The sequence below is a fragment of the Megascapheus bottae genome, chromosome 14 (assembly GCF_031878675.1).
Source record: "Megascapheus bottae isolate mThoBot1 chromosome 14, mThoBot2.hap1, whole genome shotgun sequence".
NCBI classification, from domain to species: domain Eukaryota; kingdom Metazoa; phylum Chordata; class Mammalia; order Rodentia; family Geomyidae; genus Megascapheus; species Megascapheus bottae.
Window position 1 is genome coordinate 23,918,328 of NC_143522.1, and position 18,480 is coordinate 23,936,807.

The following is an 18,480-nucleotide window of genomic DNA, read 5'->3' on the forward strand; positions in this document are numbered from 1 at the left end:
TTATGCAACTGTCCTACAGCAACAAGTGAAGGTACAAAAAAAAAAAAAAAAAAAAATCAAATGCTTGCCTGTCAAATCTTCTTAAAATGATTAACATGACTGTTAGATTTTCAAGCCACTCCATAAAGATTATTATGAGATAGTCTGGCTTTCATTATTAAAAATTGAATTGTTATTAAGTTTGTGGCAACATGATTTTTCTTTCCAGAAGTTCCACTTGTAATCACAAGTCAAAATAGCAATCAATGCAATTCTCAATTAAACTCAAAAGTCTAATTTAAAAGCAGAGAACCTACCACTCTAATAAATTCAAACATTTCTATTATCGCAGAGTTCATCAGATTGTAGCGGGATCCATTGTTGAGAAATGCTTTGACTACGGGTTCAAATAAAAAACTTTTCATTATGTAGCGGTTATAAAACTCATCTTTTAGGCCAATAATCTTTCTCTTAAAACGAAGAGCACCTGAAACACAGAAGCATTGCTATTTAAGTTACACATTTCTGTATTTTAGACTTACCAAAACAGAATCAACAAACCTGTTTAAGTATTGATAATTCTTTATGTACAGTGAGTGATATGTTGTTAGTACCTCTGGAAATGAGAACCTAAAGATAAGGTTATTTTAAATGGACTGCAAGAAAATATATTCCAAATGGAGTGTATGTCACCATAGAACCCAAGTCTTAGAAAGCCATAAAAATTCTGGAAATAAACAGCTGTTAATGTCTAAAATGTGATTTACATCTTATTTAAGATGTCTCTCCTACTAAATTTAAGGTGAAATTTCCCCCACATATCCTTTTAATAAATATTTAAGTAATAGGAAAAACTTATTATTAGGGCAATCCACTGCATAAGAATTTGATCTCCAATAATTCTGGACACTCTTTATTATTTTGCCTTAGAGTTCTAGGATTTACATTGGTCGACTGTGGGTATAAAGGTTGTCAACCCTTGAAACTCTGCATGATCCCAAATTTGCCTTCCCGTACTTTAGAAAAAATTAGAGGATGTTGTTTAAATGTGGTCCTCTTTTGTTTATTGCACAGCGAGTATGCTTTTTCATTGTTTTCTTAGTTTTCCTTTTTTACAATTAGTTAGGCTTTAACTTACAGATTAAAAATATTTGTATCTTGAAGTATGGGGAGTTAAGTCACCATTCGTCAAGATCCAAATATACTCAAAACAGCTAGACTTCAACAAAGCCCTATTTACCTACAAGGAATTATCAGTAAGTTAATGCCCCAGTTATTGCAAACAGTTCAAAAAAGCATACTCACTTCATGCAGTCACATCGTCTTCGGTTGGCAAGATTAAATATTGTGTTTGTATTTTGGTTTCTTTGGAGATCATGGAAGTGGCTCGTTAAATTGCCAATTTGTTATTAATCAAGTCCTTCATGAGCAGGTAGCCAGGCAACCATGCTGACACGGTTTCTGGGTGGGAAGGCAGAGGAGTAAAGCAGCTCAATTTTTCTTTATTTGGCAGAAAGAGGTCCACAAGTGAATGCCCAATTAGGTACAGTTGATTATAAACTGCCTTAACAATCCGACTTATTAAGAGTCTCTTTCTAAAGAGACACTCTGGGCAGGGAATTTCAAAATAGTTTATAAAATAACTGCATTTTCTTTTTTTTTAGCTGAATATTTCCAAAAACATAAGCATTCTAGTGAAGATGGTTTAAACTTAAGGGGCATCATTCTTGGCAGCAAAATCAAAGCCAAACAAAAGGTCATGATTTTTTTTTGGGGGGTGGTGGTGGTGGTGAGGGCTTCTGTTAGCTGAGAAAGGAACTGTGACAGTTCCACTTAGTAGAATCAAAATGAATACTTAAGAACTATAATGCTAATAGGTTGAAGAATGAGCACTCCAATTCTTCAGGCTTTGTGTAGACTTGTGTCCTACTACAACATACACTCTCTGGTCCCTGTAAACTTGATACAGTTCCTAGGTGTGGGAAAAGAAACTCCACCCTTTCTGGAAAACTCTCAGACCAAAGCATGCAGATGGCACCCCTATATCCTTGAACACTTCTATGCAGGAACGGCTCAGGTAGAAAGGTGGTTGTAAAGATCTTTTAGTTGAAAGGATGGGTGTCCTTATTTCCACTTGTCCTTACTCTTATCAATAATTACTTTTCTAGTTAACCCTCCCCCCAAAACAGTACTGAAAACATTCAACTGCTATTTCTTTCTGTTGAATAAAAACCTGCTTTCTACTCCCTCTACTATATCACGTAACAATAAAAAAAAAAGTTGCTTTCCCTGGGACATGCTAAATTATATAGGACTCTAGGCATTCTTAAAGTAAGACCAAGGGAGGGTATTCTTAGGGGAGGAACACAAAGGCACAATTGCCCATGTGCATCTGGTCATATGAAATAATATTTAGCAAAATGAGCTCCAAAAAATGGAAATAAGAGGTTTTTGAATTAAAAAAAAAAGCTGCTTTCCAAATTTTATAGTGAGTTCTAAGAAGTTAATTCACTTACAGGAGATTAGAGAAGGCTATGTATAGGACAGGTAAACTTGGCATCACCATAATATTTTCCATGTAAAGTACACTCTTAACTCACTAACCTTATGTTGAGAATGTCTTGTATTTAATTTCAAATATCTTTTTAAAAACCTGTCTTGATCTTACTCAACAAGCAGCTTCATATATTGTCTTTTTTCTTTGTCTCCTAAGTATCTAATGCTACCTGAATAAAAGCCTATAACAAAAACTAGTGCTGGGGAATCGCATTCAGGGCTTTGTGCAGGAGCATGCCAGGCATTTTACCATGGACATACAGGAAATTTTCGAAAACAAAAATTATACCTCATAGATTTTTACATTTCAAACGGAAACAACAAAGCTGCTAAACAACATATGGCAAAGTATATACATCTGGTTTGTTTTTTTTTTGTTTTTGGGGTTTTCTGGCCAGTTTTGGGGCTTCAACTCAGTACTGGGCACTGTCCTTGGACACTTTTTGCTGAAGGCTAGCATTCTGCCACTTGAGCCACAGTGCCACTTCTAGCTTTTTCTGGGTATATAGTTCCAGGGAATCAAACCCAAGGCTTTATGTATGCTAAGCAAGCACACTACCTCTAGGCCACGTTCCCAGCCCTCCTTGAACTTCTTTTGCTCAAGCCAAACGCTCTACCACAGCTCCACTTATGCATTTGTTTGGATTCCCCCTCCCTTTCGTAATTTATTGAAGGTAAAGAGTCTCATGTATTTTCCTGCCCAGGCTGACTTTGAAGGGCAATCTAAGGACTTCAGCCTCTTGAGTAGTTAGGATTACAGATGTGAGCCACCTGTACCCAGCTTGGCTCATACTTTTTTTCTTCCTTGCCAGTCCTGGGCCTTGAACTCAGGGCCTGAGCATTGGCCTTGGGCTTTCTCAAGGCTAGAACTCTACCACTTGAGTCACAGCACACACTTCCGGCTTTTTTCTATATATGTGGTACTGAGGGTGTTCGTGCATGCTAGGCATGCACTCTACTGCTAGGCCAAATCCTGGCTGACTTTGAACTGTGTTCTTCAGATCTCAGTCTCAGTCTCCAGAGTAGCTAGGATTACAGGCATGAGCCACCAGGCCTAGCTTGAAAGGGCTTTTCAGTATCTGGTATCTTCACTGAGATTCACTCTCAATTCTCAGGAGAAAGGTCTACTTCTAGGAGTTGGGCTTAATAATAGCTTCAGTGTATAAAGTATCCATAACAATAGCAGCTAATAAAAGTTTGCTAGCATACTTCCAAGAAATATAAACTTTCACTTAATTACAATGATACTTCTCATTGGGTTCAGAAAAAAAAATGCCATTACCAAACTGCAAAGCAAAGTAAGAAGTAAAAATGCCTTTTTCAGCTGCCACACCCACTTTCCACCAGACTGCATGTCCTAAGTGCAGTAAAACAGTATGCCACATCTTCCTATGAGCAGATAAACTACAATTACCTCTTTTGCAAACATTTATGCCTCATTTAGAATCAACTTTTTCATTATACTTCCATATGTGCCTTGCAGCCCTTAAGTTTAATTCTGATCTTTATCAACTGACTCCTTTGGAAGCTGATCTCAGGTTTTAGTCATAGCCTTTGGCCCAAGTTGGCCTTGAACTATTATAGTTCTACCTCTGCCTGAGTAACTGAGATTACAGTCTTGTGCCACCACATTCAACTTTATCTTCCTTCACTTTGTGTGTGTGTGTGTGTGTGTGTGTGGAGTGCACATGTGCACACATCTGCACACGCATGCACATGTGTGTAGGTAGCCTTCAACTCAACTTTAACCCATTCTCACTCGGCTTTTTTGCTAGAGCCAGTGCCAGTGCCCCCCTCTACCTGGGAGTTCTGTGGTTCAATAGGTCTGAGTCTCACTGACTTTTCTGTCCCTGCTGGCTCAGATCTCAGCCTCCTGAGAAGTTAGGATTACAGGCATGAGCCATGGGTGCCTGGCTCATCTTCACTTGTTTGCCTGCCTTCCTGCCATGGGGCTTGAACTCAGGGCATGGGCACTGTCCCTAAGTGCTTTTGCTCAAGGCCAGCTAGCTTGGCCTCTACTGCTTTGTGCCACAGCTCCACTCCCTTCCTCCCCCCACTTTTTTTGGAGTGGTTAGCTGGAGATGAGTTTCACGGGTCACAGGCTAGCTTTGAACTAGGATCCTCAGATCCAGCACCCTCAGATTTCAGCCTCCTAGTACCTAAGATTATAGGGTGAGCCACCGGAGCAAGCTTATCTTCATTTTCTTAGTACCAGTAAGTACTAAGCAAATCAAATCTAAGATATCACTGCTTGGAGGAAAAAATATTTTTTCCCTACTAAGAAAAACAAAATGAACAGTGTTGGGAGCCAGAGTGGAATCAAACTGTACCTTGATTTGCATCAGACAATTGCTTTATTGTCTTATTGTTTTCTGGCCTTACTCTGTTTAAATGACCTGAGATTTACCATATGAATGTAACACCTGGAAGTTCCCTGGTTTCAAGAAGGGATATAGCCTTGAGTTGAGAATAAACGGGGGCAATCTTTACCTGGGCTGCAGACCTCCCGGACCCCATGTGTTTGTCTCTCTTCTATTTTTTCCAGTCCCTGCCCCCTATTTCAGGAACCCCAATTTGCTGCCGGTAGGCCCCGGCAAAAGAGATAGTATTTATGTCATGCCATGAACTATAAACTCACCTTGACTTTAGATGAAAAGGTACATCTTACAAATCAGTGAAATGCAGAATGTATTATTTAATATATATTGAAATAAGATTGCTTACTCATTCATTCCATTCTATCCCATTTGCCAAACTCCCCCACATGAATAAGAAACTATGCTGGCATGAAAAATTCACAATTACAATCTTCCTTTAAACTTGGCCTTGGTGCTTTCACTCTTCCTGAGTATATTAGGAAAATTATATAGGTTTTTATTTTATTTTTTTGGGGGGGAGGGGGCCAATCCTGGGCTTGAGCATTGTCTTTGGGCTTTCTCAAGGCTAGAGCTCTACCGCTTGAGCCTCAGCACCACTTCCAGCTTTTTTCAATGTAGGAGGTACCAAGGAATTGAACCCGGCTCTTCATGCATGCTAGGCAAGCACTCTACCACTAGGCCAAACTCCCGGCCTCAATAATACGGTTTTTAAAAGAATTTTTATATATGCTGAACTCATTTACTAGTAAGAAAGACAGAATAGAAGTGGTGTTTGTCTACGTTAATGTCACAAATGTTATCCATTCCTTTTGGGTGAAAAAGATTACTAAAGTTAACAGTGGCTCTCACCTGTAATTCTAACTACTCAGGAGACTGAGATCTGAGGCTCAAGGTTTAAAGGTAACTGAGATCCTTAGCTCCAATTAATCTCTAGAAAACTAGAAGTGGTGCTGCGGCTCCAGGGTAGCACAGTATCTTTGAGCTGAAGAGCTCAGGGACAGCGCCCGGGCCAGAGTTCAAGCCCCAGCTAAGCAAACAAGCCAAATAAGCAAGGAGTTCTGAATTGAAAGCCCAGTACTAGAAAAGGGGGAGAGAGTAAGAGGAGAGACAGGAAGAAGAGGAAGGAGAATGGTAGAGGGAGGTCAGTTTTGAAGTCAATGGAAAGTGATTATCTGCAAGTGACAAAAAGAAAATATGTTCTGAACACACCTATCTTTAGGATCTATGTATTGAAATGTGTAGCCTAACCTGAAAATTTTAAGTTGGGAACTTGACAAATGTTACCCAATAGTTTATTAGGGAAACTTCTAACTATGAAGAAACAGTAATAATCAAGCTTACCTTTAAAAACCAAAAGACAGAAGCGAGCTGCCAGCCTGCATAATCTTATAAAGCTTCCAGAGAGCTGGGCTCCAGTGGCTTATTCCTATAATCCTAACTACAAAAGAGGCTGAGATCTCAGGATCAGAGTTCAAAGCCAGCCCAGGCAGAAAAGCCTGTGGTATCTCCAGTTAAATACACACAACACACACACACACACACACACACACACACACACACACACACACACACACACACACACACACACACACACACACACACACCACGCCCCCCAGAAGTAGAGCTGTATTCAAGTAGTAGAATGTTAGCACAAAAAGCTCAGACAGTGCCTAGGGCCACAGTCAAGTTCTAGGACAGGCCCCCCAAAACCCATATTTAAGAAGTAGAGCTGTTAATGACCAAAAGCACTTTGAATAAACCAATTCCCAATTCCCACTTCAAAAAGACTGAATCTAAACACTGTCAGCCAGGAGTAATGACTCTAATCCATGATTTTAGCTACTCAGAAGACCGAGTTCAGGAGGATCATGGTTTGAGGTCAGCTCTAGAGACTCCTTCTCCACCATCAGAAAGCTGAGCATGGTGGTACACATCTGGGGGGCTGGGGAAGTTAGGGAAGTTCAGGCCAGCTTGGGCTGCATGAGACCCTATTTAAAAACAAAACAAACACAAATCATGCTGGGCACCACCGGCCCATGGATGTAATCTTAACTACTCGGGAGGATGAGGACTGCCATTCAAAGCCAGCCTGAGCAGGAAAGTTCATGAGAGCTTTATCTCCAATCAACTACCAAAAAAAACCATGAAGCAGAGTGTGGCTTAAGTGGGAGAGTGCTATTCTTGAGTAACAAAGCTCAAGAGTTCCTGAGTTCAAGTGACAGCACCAAAACAAAATCCCACAAAAACATGGGAAAACAAAAAAGTACAATCTCAAATCAAACCTCTTATAAGCTTATAAATTTGCAGATTATAGAAAATGGTCACATTGGGCCGGGAGTTTGGCCTAGTGGTTAAAGTGCTTGCCTAGCATGCATGAAGACCCGGGTTCGATTCCTCGGTACCACATACATAGAAAAAAGCCGGAAGTGGTGCTGAGGCTCAAGTGGTAGAGCTCTAGCCTTGAGAAAGTCCAAGGACAGTGCTCAGGCCCTGAGCTCAAGCCCAGGACTGGCAAAAAAAAAAAAAAAAGATGGTCACAGATTAGATTTGGTTAATGTCTTTGCTACTCAGGCACTAAGATTTTATGAAAAGTGTCATTTGTACATACACAAATTTTTATTTTAACTCAAGCTCAGCAACTGCATAAAATAAGGGCACAGAACTAAGAGAGAGGGCCTTGGTCTCCCCGACCTGATCAGTGATCCTTTCAGATAATATTTAAAGATACAACATAATTACAGAAGAACAATAAATAATTCTATGAGAAACTATAACACTTACATAATGCCAAGAAAGCATGCTTTGAGGCCATAAGAACCAGTACTCTGCGGAGGATATCCTTGTTGATAATGTAGTTCTTTATGTGGTAGGTATGATGCTCCACACAAAAAGTTAGTAATTCCAGTACAAGTGCCAGTAACTGTGCAGTTTGAAAGTCATCTAAAGCAAGCAAAACACAATTATATACATGCTAAACACAACTATACATACAATGAGAAGTCCAGCCAGACACCACTTCATCTTTGTACAATTACACTATTGCTCTCCTGCTTACTCCAGTGTTTACAGCCTAACTATTCCAGACCACACCAAATTATAATTAGGGGTTAGCTTTATAGCTTACCACAAACAAGCCTCTTAAGTAATTCACCTGTTTTTGAGCCTACACAAATTACATCACTAGGTTTTCCATAAGTTCTCAATAATTGCTCCACAGATCGAACTCAGTATAAATACAATAAGGTATTTCCCAATGAAACCTTTTTTTTTTTTTTTTTTTTTGCCAGTACTGGGCTTGAGTTCAGGGCCTGAGCCCTGTCCTTGGACTTTCTCAAGGCTAGCCCTCTACCACTTGAGCCTCAGCACCATTTCCAGCTTTTGTCTATGTATGTAGTACCAAGGAATCGAACCCAGATCTTCGTGCATGCTAGGCAAGCACTTTAACCACTAGGCCAAACTCCCGGCCCCCAATGAAACTTTCTAAAACTACTTCAAACACAGACAGACAGACAGACACAGACATAGACACTGCACTGAAACCTATGAAATAAAGGACTGGTATAACAGTGCAAAAACATAACTAACTCCCAGCACTCAGGAGGCTGAGACATGAGGACCTCCAATTTATGGCCATCCTGGGCTATATAGTAAGACACTAGACACTGTCTTTAAAAAAAAAAAGGTGGAGGCGCTGGGGAGAAGAGATTTGGCCTAATGGTAAAGTGCATGCTCAGCATGCAAAAAGACCAGGATTGGATTCCTAGGTACCACATACATAGAAAAAGCCAGGAGTGGTGTTGTGTGTGGCTCAAGTGGTAGAGCTCAAACCTTGAGAAACCCCAAGGGCAGTGTTCAGGCCCTGAGTTCAAGCCCCAGGACTGGGGAAACAAACAGTAAAAGAAACATAAAACTGCATCTAAAACCAACAAATAACTACTGCCTTAGTGTTTTTATACATTCTCTGGCTATAGTGCATTTTAAACCATTTTTACCTTGAATAGTTTAAAAATATTCTGGAAGCAGGGTGAATGGGAGAGAAACTATGCCCTGCTACCCTTATCTCTATCCCTTTGCACTGTATTAATCTAAAGACTGTTAACATCAACTCCGAATTTCACAAAGTGAGTACTTCATTTATTATCGGACTTATTATCTTACCTTTACTAGGCTTGTCTTCCGTCGTATTTGCAAGTAAAGGAGCAGTGAGAACGTGCATACAATGCTTGTAGAAGAAACCCAGAAATTCAGTTTTCTCTGTTTTCTAAGGATTCAAAAACACTTGTATGAACTTTAATAATACTGGCTCTTACCAATAATAAACAACAGACTACCTATGAAAAAGAGGAAAAATGTCTATTGCTTACATTGGCAGTGGCTAGCATGTTCTCTGGGTCAACTAAAGTTCGAAGCAGGCCCATAAGTTGGACTGCTCCTCCAAGTTCCGGATCTGTATCACAAATCATATGTTCTATAATGAGGTTGATGAGCAAAATGTCCTAATGAGAAAAATACACACAATAAGGATGGCTTTACAGTGAGGTCTAGTTGTCATATTAACTGTAAACACAATGCAATGACTGATTCACTGCTTTATGGAGGGAAGGGTACTTCGGTTTAAACTCAGGGTCTCACGCTTATGAGGCCAGAATTCTACTACCATACTATCTCTCCCGCTGGACTCACTATTAACAGAATTTTCCTGCCTTTAAATTCCTGATTGAAGCAAAAACAAACTTTCAGTTTGATTTTTAATAGGTTTTATATCCTCTAATCATTTGAACAGCTTTTTTAGAAAGCTTATGGATTTACTGTTAGACCTTTAATAGAGTATCTACAATCAACATTGTTCTACTTTCATTAGGATCCCTTATCTTTCTGGCCAATGATAGCTGTTCTCCATTTTGGGCCATGCCATAAATCTTCCTTTTAAAATAAACGTAGGATTATTTGAGTCACAAATATCTGAGTTGAAGAAAATGAAACTACAGTATGTAGAAAATACACAGACAAGAAAACAGACCATTGGCTTTCCTAAGGCTCTTTTAGGACTAATGTTCCACTGCATAGCCTAAGGAGTAAATAAAAATTGGCAGAGATTCAGTAAAACTTTTTTTTTTGGCCAGTACTGGGGACTGAACTTAGGGCCTGAGCATTGTCCTTGGGCTTTCCTCAAGGTTAGTGCTTTACCACTTGAGCCACAGCACCACTTCTGGCTTTTCTATATATGTGGTACTGAGGAATCAAACCTGGGTCTTTGTACATGCTAGGCAACCACTCTACCACTAGGCCAAATTCTTGGCCTTAATAAAACTTGTTCTTTCTTGTCCAGGTATTTAATGGTAAGATAAACAAGGACAGAGAAGATACAGACAGTGAATGGTAACTACTGAGTAGAAAAAGCCAGGCCAGGTAGCTGATACCTGAAATCCTAGCTATTAGGAGGCTGAGATCCAGGGAATCACAGTTCAAAGTTAGCCATGACCCTTATGGGCAAAAAGCCCCGAAGACTCCATAATTTGAAAATAACCAAAAAGGCAGTGCTGGAGGTACAATCCAACTGGTATGAGTGCAGTAGCTGTGAGCTGAAGAGCTCAGGGACAACATCCAGTCCTAGAGTTTAAGTCCCCCCGTGACCACCAAAAAAAAAAGGGGGGTAACCAAAATAGCTCTGAGATACTAGGGCAAGTACAGTGCTCTCTTATAAAAAGAACATCATGATATATCACTTAATTTAAAAATTTAAACCAGTACTCTTTTCCCCAGCTAGCCTGGTGCCATAGTTTAAAAATAAACTTTAAATATAGCATTACTAACTATTCCAATTCCACAAAATAATGTATATCTTACACATTATTTAAAATTTTTCAAAAAGTAAGAAAGGCTATTTTCTGATTCTTTTTAAGACTTCTCTGGCTGGAATCCTGTACAAATATTTTAGTTAAGGAGACGTTTTCACCTTCACTGAATGGATGGAATGAGGGAAAATTAGTTTAGATTAAGTAAAAAGTTATTTCTAAATTTTATGGGGGAAAGAGGAAAACTCAGTACTACTAAGGTAATTATGCAATATAAAGCATCCTACAATTTAGAGTGCCCTCCAAGCTATCAATATATTATCTGTTACTCTGAAACAGACATTTCTCATAAATGTGTGTAAGTTTGTGTGTCTATGTGAGTGCAATACACACATGCAATATGTACTCAACCATCTGTATTTTGTGATTAAGCAGCAGAGAAACAGCTCCCTAAATATTTTTTTAAGGGGCTATTTTATGTCTTCATTCTTGATTCTGAGAAACTACTTCTAACAAAAACAATGACTTTGTAGGGAAGTTAGTCATAATTCCACATATAAAATAATAATAAAATGGTTTAATGGTTTAGGCAAGACAATCTAGCAAGCTCACTTTAGATTTAAAAAGTGATGTCCAAAATTTTCAAACCAACCTAAACTGAACATTAATGAACAAGTATTGTAAGCCACAATGAACTTATAAACTAAGAGAGGAATCAACTTAGGAGAACAAGCTATTTGATATGGCTACTCTTCTCAAAAACCAGTGATTTAAATCTTAAAACGAGTAATAGGCCCAGCTATGGCTTCTAGCTACCTATGAACAAATACTTACTATTAGTACAAATAATATTTACCTTGCTGGTTATTTTTTGCTCTGTTAACTTCTTACTTACATCATCATTCTGTTGTGCCTCCTGCATGACAAACTCTCGTACCATGGATGGGTTATATTCAACCAAGTATGAGAATATATCAGTAGCAGCACTTCGCACTTGTGTATCATCCATGCCCTGAGGAGAAAAAGCACTTAATTCTATTATAATTATAAAAGCAGAGCTTCAACATCTCTGGCCATAAAAGAAATGCAAATCAAAACAACTCTAAGATTCCACCTTACTCCAATTAGAATGGCCAGGATCAGGAGAACGAATAATAACAGATGCTGGAGGGGATGTGGCCAGGAGGGATCACTACTACTCTGTTGGTGGGAGTGCAAACTTGTTCAACCACTATGGAAAGCAGTATGGCAGTGCCTCAAAAGGCGAAACATAGAGCTCTCCTATGACCCAGCAATTCCACTACTAGGCATTTACCCAACCATCCAAAATCTAGGGCATACTAAATCCACTAGCACAACGATGTTCATTGCAGCACTATTCACCATAGCAAAGATATGGAACCAACCTAGATGTCCCTCAGTTGATGAGTGGATCAACAAGTTGTGGTATTTGTACACAATGGAATTCTATGCTGCTGTCAGAAAAAATGACATCGACCCATTTGTTAGGAAATGGAAAGACTTAGAAAAAATCATATTAAGTGAAGTAAGCCAGACTCAAAGGAACTTAGGCTCAATGGCTTCCCTCATTTGTCATAACCAGTAGAAACCTTGGGCTCTACTAGCAGAAATCTGCAATAGAGCAAAACCTTGATATATAAGGCCACATAGTATGAAGCTAATTGAAAGGACCTCCAGGATACTGAAACAAAAGCCATATAATGAATGATTGTTGTCCTTAATCTACTATGTTATCTTTCATCTCCTTTGCTGTCTCTTGGGTATCTCATATTGTTACAGTATCTCACTTTGTTATCTGATATATTGAATTTATTCGTATTTGGTTATTTGAAATTTGATAGGGAAGGGGGAAAAACCAAGACGTGGGGTGGGTGGTGGGTGGAGGGGAGGGTGATGGGTACCAAGACATATGAAAGGGTATCAATGTATGTGAATTAATGCACCTTCTATCTGGCAAATATCATGTAACCCTTTTATTAATCACAATAAAAAATTATAAAAAAAATAAAAGCAGAGCTTGTGGAAATGTAAATATCTAAAGCTAACAAAATATAACAAAACATTATAATATTAAAAAAAAAATTTCAGCTGGAGCTGGAAGCCTGTGGCTCACACCTATAATCCTAGCTACTCATGAAGCTAATATCTGAGGATCATGGTTCAAAACCAGCCAGGCAAAGAAATCTGTGACACTCTTACCCCAATTAAAATCGGAAGTGGTGCTGTGGCTCAACTGGCTGAGTGCTAGCCTTCAGCTTAAGGGCTCAGGGACAGCACCCAGGCCCAGAGTCCAAGCCCCATGACAGACAACAAAAATTCTGCTGGGCCACACCAACAGAAAAGGCCAGAAAGCGGCACTATGGCTCAAGTGGAAGAGTATCAGCCTTGAGCAATAAGAAGCCCAGAGACAGTGCCCAGGCGCTAAATTCAAGCTCCAGGACTGGGAAAAAACAACAACAAAAACAATCAGCCAGCTGGCAACAGTGGCTCAAGCCTGCAACCCTAGCTATTTGTAAGGTAAAAATAAATAAATAAATAAAGAAAGAAAGAAAGAAAGAAAGAAAGAAAGTGATCATAATTTGAAGCCAGGATGGGAAAGGGGAAAGGGAGAAAGAATCTTTAAGACTCCATCTCAACCAGGCTAGATACAGTGATATTTTTGTCTGTCATCCCCAGCTTTACAGAGTAGCATAAATGATATAATCACAGAGCCAGGTGCTGGTGGCTCACCCGTGAAATCCTACCTACTCAAAAGGTTAAGATCTGCCAGGAGTGTAGCCTAGTGGTAGAGTACTTGCCTAGCACGCATGAAGCCTGGGTTTATTCCTTGATACCACACCCAGAAAAGGCCAGAAGTGGTGCTGTGGCTCAAGTGGTAGAGTGCTAGCCTTGAGGAAAAGAAAGCCCAAGGACAGTGCCCAGACCCTGACTTCAAGCCCCAGGGACTGGCAATAAATAAATAAATACAAAAACTACTCAGAAAGTCGGAAGTAGCCAGGCACAGTGGCTCACATTTGTAATCCTAGCTACTCAGGAAGCTGAGATCTGAGGATTGTGGTTCAAAGCCAGCCCAGGCACTAAAGAATCTGAGACTTTTATCTCCAACGAACCCCAGAAAACCGGTAGTGGCTCAAGGGGTAGGGCAGTAGCCTTGAGCTGAAGAGCTTAGGGACAATGCCTAGGCCCAGAGTTCAAGCCCCATGACAAGATATTACAGCCACACACACAAAAAATGTGCGGGGCCAGGAGCGTGGCCTAGTGGTACAGTGCTTGCCTAGCATGCACAAAGACCTGGTACTACATACATAGAAAAGGCTAGAAGTGGTGCTATGGCTCAAGTGGTAGAGCTGTAGCCTTGAGAATGTGCAAGAAAAGTGCTCAGGCTCTGAGTTAAAGCCCCAGGACTGCCAAAAAAAAAAATGGCATAGGTAGTCTTTTTCTATGGATACATTTATTAGATTCTTTGTAAGTCACTTCTGTTTGCCATGTATGTGTGTACATGCACATGCTCACATATTCCAGTATTAAGGCTTGGACTCAGGGACTTGAAGTGTGCTTGGTGCAACATGATACTCTAGAACTTGAATGCCTGTATCACAGCTTTACTACCAGCTTTTTGAGTTGCTAGAATCACAGGCAAGAGCTATCAGTGCTTGTCTTGCCTTTCCATTTTAATAGTTCATCCAATAGGCTACAGGTAGCAGTCCACACTGTAATTCTACCTACTCACGAGGTAGAGATTCGTGATTATGTCTGAGCGAGTTTGGTCAAAAAAAACTAATCTCATCTCAACAAACAAGATTGTTCATACTGTAAGTATGATTCCCATATAAGAGGGTACAGAGAACAGAGAAGCTAAAGACAGGAGGATCACAGTGTGAGGCCAACAATTAGCAAAAAGAGAAACTCTATCAGAAAAAAAATGAGCAAAATAAAAAGGTTCAAAATGTATAACAGGTTCAGGTATAACAGTACCTGCTTAGAAAGCAAGAGTCCCTGAGTTCAAGCCTCAAGCCTTGTCAACAGTAGAAAATCCCCTTAATATTATTTTCAGTATAATGCAAAGCCTCTAAAACAAGTTTAATTTTATGTAATACAACACTTAGTATTAAAATTGGCCACAATAGCAAAATGTTTACATAAAAATATGTGATTTTAGAAAGTTATTGGTAATTATAAATAAAGAACAATACACTTACAAGAATGACTTCTAAAGCCGGTAATATGCCCATGTTTGACAAAGTCTTGAAAAAAGCATCTCTGTTTTGGGGTTGTAGCGTTTGAGAAAATGCACAGAATTCTTTTAAAAAGTTAACCTGTAATTAGAAAAAAGGGTAAGTGAATACAAAAGTATTTACTGTCTTATATTATGCCTTTAAAAAGACCTTATTTCTTACCAGTTCCTGTCTTTTTTCCTCATCTGTTGCTTCATCTGTTAGTTGTGCAAACAAATCTGTGAGAAATTTTTCATCTTCCTAGGATATAAAAGGTGAATTAAACTGTGAGTAATAAATGCATAAAAATGTCAAAATACAGTAAGATAAAACAGCAGTAATTGGGAAAAGGAAAGATCTGGCACAGGTTGTTCTTTAGAATAAACATGGAAAATAAAAACCAAACTACTGAATGATACAGTGGTAATTTTAACAGGAAGATCATTGCATTTTAGCAAGGCTATATTCTAAAACCTAATTAATGGCTGCACATGCAGTTTTTCACAGCCAGATGTGTAAATAAAAAGCATGACTACCTCAAAGTTTATTTACAAAAACAGGCCTGGCTAGTCTGCCAGTGCCATCATGTTTTTACCTAACTTTAGAAAGATTTGACTCCTTTGTCCTAAGGCATTGTTGGCTAAGCCAGGCCTCAGGCACTAAGAATTTATCTTTATCTTTACACCATCCCAAAGATGAAGCAACTTTGTTCTAGGCATACAGTGGGAAAACTAGAGGTACACACCATTGAAGCTGACTGCTCTGTTTACCACTATTTCATCTGATTTATACCTACTGTACTAAAAAGTTCCTTTAAGTTTCTTACACATGGCAAAACAGGGCTGGCGGTGGCAGGAAAATATGGCAATGTTTTGTGCATCTCTTTCATTTAATTCTCACAACTCTGAGGAAGACATTCCATTTCATACAGGAAGAAATAGATTAGACTAGAAACTCAAGTCCCCACCATATATGAATAGCTCTGAATAGGAACCTCAAGTGTAACTTTGCGAATATATAGCTACAGTCCCTTAATGTGTTGTCCCAAAATAACAGTAAAGGTTAAACAGATGAGGGTAAGTTTTTTTGTTTACTTTTTGCCAATCCTAGGGCTTGAACTCAGAGCCTGGGCATATATCTGACCTTTTTGCTCAAGACTAGTATTCTACCACTTGAGCCATAGTTTCACCTCTGGCTTTTTTTTTTTCCTTTTTTTTTTTAACGTAGTTCTGAGGAATTGAATGCAGGGTTTCATGGGTGCTAGGCCAACACTCTACCACACTAAGCTGCCCTTCAAAGACTGACAGGTACTTTTTCAATGAAAGTTAGGATTTTACAGATTTAGTGAGCTAGGAGCATTAGAATATGTTAAGGAACCAAAGTGATAGTGAATGGTTTGCATGTGAAGAAAGGTGACAGTCTGGAAAGCAGCAGGGAGTCCACTACATGCCAGGCCAAGCTCATTCTGAACACAAGTTTATTTCTAGTAATTTCTATTAGCTTGTGTTCCAGTTATAAACAACACATTTCCCTAAAGCGTTTAAATAGTTGGACAAAAAAAAAAAAAAGATTCTAAAGCTGAATCCAGGTTTCAAAGATTATTTTGAGGATCTGAGTAAAGAACTTGGAAAGAACCTTAGTTATTCCCTCATCTTGCCTTTTTTGCTGTTGTTCTGGCCAGTTGTGGAGCTTGAACTCAGGGCCTGGGCACTGCCCTTGGACACTTTTTACTCACAGCTGGTGCTCTGCCACTTGAGCCACAGCACCACTTACTGCCTTTTCTATGTATGTGGTACTGAGGAATAGAACCCAGGGCTTTGTGCATGGGAGGTGAGCACTCTTACTAGGCTACTCTCCCAGCCCATCTTGCCTTGTTTCATAACTGAAACACAGATTAAGAGATTTATGCAAGTTCCATCAATTCGATAAAGCTTATTGTGTTGTATACTTCCTGATTCCCAGTTGTCCTCCTGATTACTTTAATTCTGTACTTCAACTAGAAGTAGACTAAACACTGCTCCAGTCTTAGATATGCCAAAGTCTAACAAACAGATACACATTGTTTGCTTTAGTAGGTGCTAAATATTGTTTGACACTAAACCAGTTGGTTATTCCTATCTTTACTTTTCCTAAACTATAAAAATAGGTCAGACTTAAATACGTGTCATATAATTTCTAGATACACCCTAGAATACCACCTGTTACAGACACCATACAATTTCTACATACACTCCAGATGCGTGTAACAACGTTTAGCCAGATGCCGGTGGCTCATTCCTGTAATCCTAGCTACTCAGGAGGCTGAGATCTGAGAATAATGGTTCAAAGCCAGCCTGGGTACAAAAGTCCATGAAACTCATTGCCAATTAACCAACAGAAAACTGGAAGTGGCATTGTAGCTCAACAGAGTGCTAGCCTTGAGCTGAAGTCCCAGAGGTCAACCATACGACAAAAAAAAAAAAAACAAAAAACAACCCCCACACAAAATGTTTAATAATAATCAATGGTAAGGGATGTGTGTACACAAGAGGTCTGTAAAGACCTCCTTTGTCAACTGTTACTCAAAAATGTTCTTATTTTCACACCATTTTCAAAATATGGGTCTATCATCAAGAGCAACAGCTACAGAACTAGTAGCTAACATTTTAGAACACAAGGGAACAAAGTTTGTTATTTGAAATTATTTGTACTTAACTTGGAATTTCATTTAGGTGGAGAATAAGCTTTAAAGTAGAAGTGGCAATCCATAGAAATTAAGAATCAGCTGTGCATGGTGACTCACACCTGTAATCCTAGCTACTCAGGAGGCTGAGATCTGAGGATCAAGGTTCAAAGCCACCTCACCAGCACAAAAAGACCTGAGACTTATCTCCAGTTAACCTCTAGCAAAATGGGAAGTAGGACTTGGCTTAAGGTTCAAGCCCCATGAGAAAGAAAGAAAGAAAGAAAGAAAGAAAGAGAGAGAGAGAGAGAGAGAGAGAGAGGGAGGGAGGGAGGGAGGGAGGGAGGGAGGGAGGGAGGGAGGGAGGGGGAGGGAGGGAGGGAGGGAGGGAGAGAAAGAGGGGAGGGGAGGGGAGGGGAGGGGAGGGGAGGGAAGGAGGGAGGGAGGGAGGGAGGGAGGGAGGGAAGGAAGGAAGGAAGGAAGGAAGGATCAAAATTAGACCAGAGAATGGGGCCTACTGTTGAGCAATTCTTTATCAACGAATGAATGGAAACTGACACCAAAACCCTACACCATCTCTGCTGCTAGCAACCACAAAACTCTATGGACTGCTATTGTAATCCGGACTGTATTTTCCTATAGTATTTTGTTTTTGTGTGTATCTTGAATGAAAAATAACTCAAATTAGTTTACTGGAATTGTTTCTAGTCTAGGGAAACTTGCATGATGAACTGTCTTAGTCTGAAAGTCCAAAATTTTTTTGACATGATGCTCAGGTTCAGAATCTGTGGCATTTTAGACTATAAATGTTTGGATTAGGGCTCAGCTGGTTAAGTCTATGCAAATACTCTACAATCTTTATGAAACTCTAAAAC

The 18,480-nt window shown here is 39.5% G+C and overlaps 1 protein-coding gene across 2 annotated transcripts in view; it reads right to left on the reverse strand.

Moving 5' to 3' along the window:
- The window catches only part of Ppp4r3a (protein phosphatase 4 regulatory subunit 3A), a 42,927-nt gene that overhangs the window by 7,061 nt on the left and 17,386 nt on the right, over positions 1-18,480 (reverse strand). Inside the window, exons 5-11 of one of the 2 annotated variants that reach the window (XM_090344708.1) lie at positions 15,127-15,204; positions 14,929-15,045; positions 11,565-11,720; positions 9,278-9,409; positions 9,072-9,174; positions 7,695-7,853; positions 297-466 (exon numbers count right to left, since the gene is read on the reverse strand). In XM_090344708.1, the coding sequence (XP_090200834.1) occupies positions 297-466; positions 7,695-7,853; positions 9,072-9,174; positions 9,278-9,409; positions 11,565-11,720; positions 14,929-15,045; positions 15,127-15,204 (915 nt within the window). The remainder of the gene's footprint in view (positions 1-296; positions 467-7,694; positions 7,854-9,071; positions 9,175-9,277; positions 9,410-11,564; positions 11,721-14,928; positions 15,046-15,126; positions 15,205-18,480) is intronic. The other variant, XM_090344709.1, reaches the window with a different exon arrangement.